Source organism: Cuculus canorus, chromosome 10, assembly GCF_017976375.1.
Source record: "Cuculus canorus isolate bCucCan1 chromosome 10, bCucCan1.pri, whole genome shotgun sequence".
In the NCBI taxonomy this organism is placed as follows: domain Eukaryota; kingdom Metazoa; phylum Chordata; class Aves; order Cuculiformes; family Cuculidae; genus Cuculus; species Cuculus canorus.
The window spans coordinates 506,397-514,180 of NC_071410.1; the positions used below are offsets into that span (position 1 = coordinate 506,397).

The following is a 7,784-nucleotide window of genomic DNA, read 5'->3' on the forward strand; positions in this document are numbered from 1 at the left end:
CTTCTTACCTGTCCCATATCCCTCTGGACCTTGAACTCCACCAGTGCATGATCACTGCAGCCCAGGCTGCCACTGATCCTAACGTCACTGATGAGTTCGCTTGTATTGGTGACCATAAGGTCCAGTATTGCATCTCCTCAGGTGGAGGTCTCTATCAGGTGGACTGAGAAATTATCCTCAAGGCACTCCAGGAGTCTCCTGGATTGCCTACAGCTGCTGTGCTACTTCTCCAGCAGGATGAGAGCTTGCGAGCGTGAAGCCTCCTGTAGCTGGAGGAAGAAGACTTCATCAGTTGTCTCTCCTTGATTGGGTGGCCTGTAGTAGACGCCAACACCAGCATTCCCATTGGTCCTTCCGTCTTTAATTTTGACCCACAAGCTTTCAACCTGTTCGTGGCTACTCTTCAATGACAGCTTTTCACATTCTATCCCTTTCCTGAGATAGAGGGCAACACCTCCACCCCTGCTTCCTGGTCTGTCCCTTCTGAACAGCCTGTCGCCGTCGATAGGGCATGGGGCTCAGCTCCGTGCCAATGCAGTTTACAGGTTTACAACAAAAAGCAATTCTGAACAAGTGAAGTCAGCAGCATCTGCATGCAGTAAGCCAAGTTTCTCTAGGAGTAAGGAAGTGCCAATTTTGCCCACCCTGTTTTTTTGTAGGACTTGGTGATGTCTGAGTGCAAAAGGCCATGGCAAAATGCATGAGAAGTTCCCAGGCTGGGTTGTTCTCTTCCCCATCCTCGGGATGCTTACCTGCCAGCTATAAGTGTTAGCGAGCAGTGACAGCCAGACAGCAAACAGCTCCCGTGGCAGCAGGATCCAGCCCTGCAATGCTGAGCCTGCTGGTGGCTGCTCAGTATCTTCCTGGGCTGGCCAGGGACTTCTTCCTTAACAAACTTTCTTCCTTTCCCAGATTGCCAAGGATCTGCATCAGTTTACGTTTGACCTCTTAATTAAGGCACATATGGTGAGCGTGGACTACCCTGAAATGATGGCTGAGATCATCTCTGTGCAGGTCCCCAAGATCCTGTCTGGAAAAGTCAAGCCTATCTACTTCCACGCACAGTGATCTGCCGGAGAGACCGCCCAGTTCTGCCACCCCCATTTCAGCCATCTCCTGCCTGTTATCTGTGCACTAGTGCGCTGCAGTGCCTTGGGGAATCTCCTCTGCAGAGGGGGTGTGCTAAGAAGATGAACAGTAATGATGAATATCTGCTGGGGTTCCTGAGATTTCTGTTTTTCCTGCAGTACCTCCAAACCTAACTATTGCCTCTGCCTCAATATGGCTGGTTCACTGGGCTGGGACGGTGGATGGTTGCATGAGGGCAGTGGCATCAGGTTTGTGCTCTCTCACTTGTGTTTTTCAACAGTGACTTTTAGTGGCCCAGGGCCATGGGAGATGGGGAGAAATGCCAGCAGCTGTTGGGTTTGAGTTTCTTTTTAAAACCAGCACAAGACAAGAAGCGGGTTGAGCCTCTGCGCTTTGCTGTGGGTTAGGTACCTGGCCTCCTTTGGGACTTTTTATTTGCATCACAGTGCTGGGAAGCTGATGAGTTAAAACACTGCAGCAGACAAACAGTGAAGAGTTGGGGGCCAAGATGAATTTGCAGGCTGATGCTTTTACAGGACCTGCTGCTGGGTGAGAAAGCTGCCATACATAGGGCATGGAGTGTTACGGGGCTGCCAGCAAAAGAACTGGAGGGCACGGTGACCTTCAGAAATCCGCAAAGGTGGTGGCTGCTGTTTTCTACCTGGGATGTTTTCCTGTAGAGAGTTCAGCAGGATCTTGGTCTGCCCTGCAGACACCTGGGTGCTCAGACGTGACATTTTCATCCTTGACAGCTGCTGTTCCTCCAACACAGCCGTACCCACCTCCTCAAGTGCCTGATGTCCTTGGTCCTCTTGCTCTCCACTCCTCCCGTGGGCACCCGCAGCCTCTGCCCAGCCTCTTGCCAGCTTTGCTCCCACTGAGCATCCGCAAGCCCTGCATTTCCAGCTACGCAACTTCTTTGCCATTTGTCCCAGCTGTACTTTCCAATGCTAGCAGATGAGTGCCCCGGGAGTGCAGCAATGTGCCAGGCTCTGCAGGACCTGCGAGGCCGCAGCACGCTTGCCATTAATTCTGGCCTTTGGGAGGTGACTGTGGGAACTGGCTGTGCCGCAGCACTCCAGGGACTTGGAACGGAAATGCTGGAGACCTTATGCGGTTCCCAGTGTTGCAGATGGCTCCTGCTAATTGCAGTGACTGATTGTAGCCCGGGGGGAAACACCGCCTCTCGTGCATCATCGCACGTGTGCCATTCTACGTGCACCGTCCCACACGTGCTGTCCCACGCCCACTGCCTGTCCTGAGCAGCTCCAGGTGTCACGGCGGTGGCACAGCCTGTGCCCAGGCTGATCTGTGAGGACGGATCAACATGCCCTGGCTAACATGGACATTCAGTCCCCAACCAGCAAACAGCAGCAGTGCATGGGGCTGCAGCTGCTGGTGACTCCCAGCAGTCAGAAACCTCTGGGAAAAGCAGGATGTTTTTTCAGGCAGTTTATACCTCAAGTTCAGGAAGAAACGCAGGCCCACCTGACGTATATTCAGATTTATTTATTTGGTGGGCTCTGCTTCCCACAAAGTGGCCAAGCCTGTGTTCCATGTGGCATTTTGGTTCCCCACTTCCCACACAGCCATGAGCCCACGAAAACCGCCCAGTCAGACCTGGCAAGCACGGTGCATACGGGCTCTTGCCAGGATAATGCTCCTTACTGGGGACTGTGGCACAGTCTGGCTTCACCAATACAGACACTGGCAAAGAGTACATGTGCTGATGCATGCGAACGGCAGGTACTGCCCTATCACACGTGGTGTGCTGGGTTCTCACTGCTGCGGTGCGGACCAGAGCTGGGGCGGTGCCTGCCCACAGCACAGATAAGATCCTTCAGCACAGAGACTCCACAGGTGTGAAGCAAGTGCCAGAGTCGGGAGAGGTGAACCAGATGAGACACATGCAACCCTGCCTCACATCACCGTCTCGTGTTTGTCACCTGCCTTCAAAAGAGCAGAGAGGGAGGTTTAGTCTGATCGCTGCCTCGTACATGTCATGCAGAAATGGTGTGAATGCCGCTGCTCGGACTGGCCACGACTCAGCAGCACGGTCAGCTCTGCTGGCAGATGTCCTCATGGTTCTCAGCAAACTCTCAGCAAGGAAAAACACTTTGTTTTCCTGATACTTTGCAGTCATGCTATGGGATTTTCACTAAGGGAAGGAGTAGGGGGAAAAGCCCAGAACTCTTGAAGGGGAGGATCTCTTGTTACAGTAATTAGTACTGGATTTTCCTCCCCTGCAGGTATGACTCTGATCTTGCTGTTCCTCCTGAAATCCCTCTGTGTAGGCAGTGTCAGAATCCAGAGGTATTCCTGAATGCCAGCCAACAGGCTGGTGTTCTCAATAGCTTTTCCTGTTTCAGAGGGCTTTGAGCATTGTAAATGCTGATATGATCTTCTGATGTTGGCAAATAAGCCTGTACAAGAATCCTGCGACCAGGCTCCTCTCTTCTGGAACATTTCCCGGCTGTCAGCAGACGAATGCGCTGAAGAACTGGGCTTGTGATTCCCTGATATCTGTGGTTGCCAGAGGATGTTTGTGAGCGCACTGAGTAGCTTCTTCAGAGAACTTTGTGTTCTGTCTGCAAAGTTTTCATGAGTTACTGCTAGGTCGTTTTCTGCCAGGAGATGGGGAGGAAAGCAAACCCAGCAGGGATGTGCATGCACTGCTTTGCTGCTGGAAGCACAGTGCAAAGGAGCAATGATTTGGAAGGGGATGCTGCTGGTGTGTTACCTGCCAGATGCGTACAGCTCCCGCATGCACAGCCTCTCCCAGTGTGGATGCATTCGGAAGGGAGCAGGAGCTCATGGGGAGTCCCGATGGGGCAGGGGAGCCATCTGGCTGCCACTGCCAACAGGTCCCCCGAGCCCCTCTGTGTGATCAGGCGCTGGTGTTCTGTTCTATCTCTTCAGCACAAAACTAAGCTCTGCGGTGTTATATTAAAAAATTGGATTTAAATGTCATTGTGAGAGGGATGATGGAGGAGGTGGGAGCCCGGATCCCTGGCCCCTGCAGGGCTGCTGGGAGAGCTGACACTGTTCCCTGTTCATTCTCATGGGCTGCTGCAGGAATTGGAGCATAGGAGACCCTTCAGAAATACCAAAGTTTGGGTCCTGCCAGACAGCTTTGACCTTTGTGTTTTCTTCTGCATTTTCTTCTCTGCTTTTGCTTTAATTAATCGAGAAGAATTTCCCCATCTTCACCAGCAGTCCCTGAGCTTGCCTCGGGCCAATAGAGCCCTGGGAGAGGGACCCCTCAGCATTACTGCCTTGCGGAGCTGGGGCACAGACCGCTTCCACATCCCCCTTTGGTCCCACAGCTCTGGTTTCTCTGGGATGTGCAGGCATTTGTGCTGGCTCGATCTGGGTCATGGCCCAGGCCATCAGCTCCCCTGCAGGCAGCAGGTGGGAGACAAGGAAACACACATTGGCATCTGCTGGGGAGCAGCTTTTTTGCGTGGAAGAGTACAGTTTCATGAGATAAAGGGTGCGAGCTGATGGTGCCCTTAGTGCAGGAGGAACTCTTCCTCAGTCCCATGTAATGCCAGAAGAAGAGGCCCTGCTGGGGTGGTGCAGTTGTGTGCCCGGGCAGGCAGCGTCCTGGACAACTGCAGACCCTCGCCCAGCTTCACCCACCTGGCTACTGCCGGCACCACCGCGGTCAGCAGGAGCTTTACTTGGCAAGTGTAAGAGCTCGGGTAGTGCCTCTCTGCTTGGAAAGACACTGCAGATGTTTTGGAGAGCCTGATGGCACCTGACCACTGCTCACAAAGCCCTTTGTTCTTGTCTTCAGGAGAGACGTAGCTCATTGAATGTGCCCATTCCCCTCTTGTTGCCCTGGGCTGGGCAGTGCTGGTAGGGTTGTTGCCACGGCCCATCGGGATGCTGAGGTGGTACCTGGGGTGCTGCCGGCAGCACGGGCTGCCGAGCTCCCTGCAGCTCCGCACGCTGAGCTCTCTCCCTAGATCTTTCAATCATGTAACACGTTAAACACACACATATATACATTAAAGTAAAGGCACCCCTGTTTTTTATCACTGAGGATAACTATTTACTGTAATGCCCTAAGAGTTCCTTTTCTGAGTGCACACTGATTACAATGAAATATTCTTCAGGAGATGAATCACTATGTGCCAGTATTAATGGAAACTTTGAATTTAATCATTTTTTTCTGGTTAGGTACTGCCCAGTTTTCAAAGGTCTGTCTTTCATGGCATGAATGGAGCGTACACTGGCATAGCCTGGTGGCAGTGTCTGCTTCTCCAGCTTTCTTGTAGCTGTTTCTGGTTAGACAGGGATATTATTTGCATTTGGGGGATGGTGGAGCATCCTTTATTTCTGCCCACTTTGACTGCACAAAGTGTCCTTGCACTTCAGGGCAGAATCCTGAAATTACAGAGTGGAAGCTATTTTCTAACTGTTTCAAGGTAGGCTTTTAGAGGCACAGAATGCTTTCTAGTACCATAACAACTGGCCAAGTTGTGGTCTGCATTATCATATCCTGTGACAGAGACCTGGGAGCTGGCACTGAGTCTCTGTGCTGCATGGCTGGGACTGGGGGTGCTGCTCCAGGGCACTGGGGGTGGATGCTTGCTGCGAGCTCCGGGCATGGTGAGCAGCCTGTTGTGGAGGACAGCGTGGATGCGGGGGGAATGGCACAGGCTGCAGTCCTGCCTCTGCTTGCTCACCTGCTCCCAGGCGGCACAGAGGGACTTATCCTCCTTTCCTTTTAAAATGGCAGGGGATCCTGCCCTTGTGAGTCAGAGTATCTGCACCACACATAAAACCACAGCACATTTGTAGTAAGCTGCTCTCTGTGCCAAGTATTTTGTGTTCTGTGGCGATTTAATGCTGGTTTTATTTGTTAACATGTCTCTGTAATAGAAGGAGTTCTTTGTATTGATATATTTTCTATGTAATAAGCCAAAAAGCTCATTGCTGGTGCCTTTTTGCCTGGGGAGGACTGCCAGTGTATTCATGGAGATAGCAGAGTGTGGTGTTTGCAGCTGCTTGTTTCACCGTAGCTGAGTAAAGTCATGGAAAAGCCATGCGACTGCTGAAAGAGCCTGCAGCCTATGAGGTGGGCAGAGGGATCTTCATGTACCACAGCGTGGTGTTTCCCTAGGCCTGGTTCCAAGGTGCACGGTTCCAGGGCGAGGGCTGAGCTTTCTGCTTCCTGTGTGTGACACAGGAAAGGCTTTGTGCTGCCTCGCTGGGGCTTTGCTGCTATGTTGCGATAGTTTATCCTCTGCAAGATGTGCAGTGATGGTGACGCATACACAAATCATTTTAGTGGGGTTCAGCTGAATTACGGTTACAATCCTGTAGTCTTTTTTCAGGCGCCTTTCAGAAATGGCAGTCTTTTGCTTAAATTGACAGTATCCAAGGCCACGTTGTGCTCCTAGCGAAGGACATGAGTTGGATGGTCACCAGCACTTTTTTTTTTAATAATTGGAAATATATCTGGCCCTGAATAAGGAAAACAGAGACCTACAATGTTACAATGCCATTGAGACTGGAGAGCCGCAATGCCCGCTGCCCTGGGCAGCGAGATGCAGTGGAGGATGCCCAGAAGATTACTGTCACGCACAAGTCACCTTATGGGACTGAAGGACATTTACACTTGTAACTGACAAGAGGAGCCAGTCTGGCACCCAGATTCAAGGCAAACCAATCACACTGCGCTAGGTGAAATGGAACTGCTCACTCTTTGACTGTTTGGGTACCCACTCGGGTCCCCCGCCAGCCTTCAGCCTGCACTCTCAGCAGGACAGAGCCTCACGCTTGGTGTTCAGCAGTTTTTGTAACCTTACAGTCTGTTGTTGTTCTCAGTACAATAAAGGCAGAATCTTGTTTGTTGGAACACTGCTCTGTGCGTGTATTTGGCTTTTGTTATGGTTACATGCACGGAAGCCACTCTCCGGCATGGCGAAAGTCAGCTTTCGGGGATGCCAGCAGTTGGTGGGCCATTTCCCAGTGGATGGGGCTGCGTTGGGTTGTTCCTAGGCTGTTTCTCAGTCAGATTTTGCTATTAATAACGTCTGAACTGTTAATTCATTTAAATATAATTGACTAATCCTTTCATATAAGCCTCTTCGGGTCTTTTAATTTGAATTTAATTTGGTTAATGTATTTCTCAAGCAAGGAACTAATAAAGGCTAGTATCCTCCTTTTGTTGTTGTGCTCGGTATCTTTATGAGCAGTTGTAAATCCATTCTGCTGGAACTTCTTTATAAAATTGACCTGTGTTCTCAAAGTAATAAAACAGGCTGCTTATGAGCCCGCTTTTCAGGCAGAGGCACAGATGGGAGTGCTGCTCAGGGTCAAGATTTTATTCATTGTGAGATGAACCAAAGAGCTCAGAAAATAAATAATAGCTCGTTGGGCCACAAATAGCTGGCGATGTCTAGTGTGTAATTGCGCAGCAGCGGTCCGTGTACCAGTACCCGCAGCTGAAAGCACTGTGTTCTCAGCGGCACAAAAAGCCTTGCCCACGTGGCGCGATGTTAGGAGAGGTGCTGGGTCTGTCCCGCTGTTCAGGTCGCGGTTAAATGAGAATGGGTTCTTTCCAAAACTCACCTTTGATTGACACTGCCCAGCCCACCGCTGCTCGTGGGCTGCAGCGCTGTCCCAGATAGCAACCAGCACCTTCCCTGCTCAGCCTTTCCTTGGCCACCAGCATCCCCAGG

General features: G+C 51.3%; 1 protein-coding gene across 2 annotated transcripts in view; it reads left to right on the top strand.

Annotated features, from left to right (window-relative positions):
* The window catches only part of AR (androgen receptor), a 52,716-nt gene extending 45,464 nt beyond the window's left edge, over nt 1–7,252 (top strand). The window contains exon 8 of one of the 2 annotated variants that reach the window (XM_054076077.1): nt 913–7,252. In XM_054076077.1, the coding sequence (XP_053932052.1) occupies nt 913–1,068 (156 nt within the window). In that variant the 3' untranslated portion in view covers nt 1,069–7,252. The remainder of the gene's footprint in view (nt 1–912) is intronic. The other variant, XM_054076079.1, reaches the window with a different exon arrangement.
* Nucleotides 7,253–7,784: the final 532 nt, after the last annotated feature.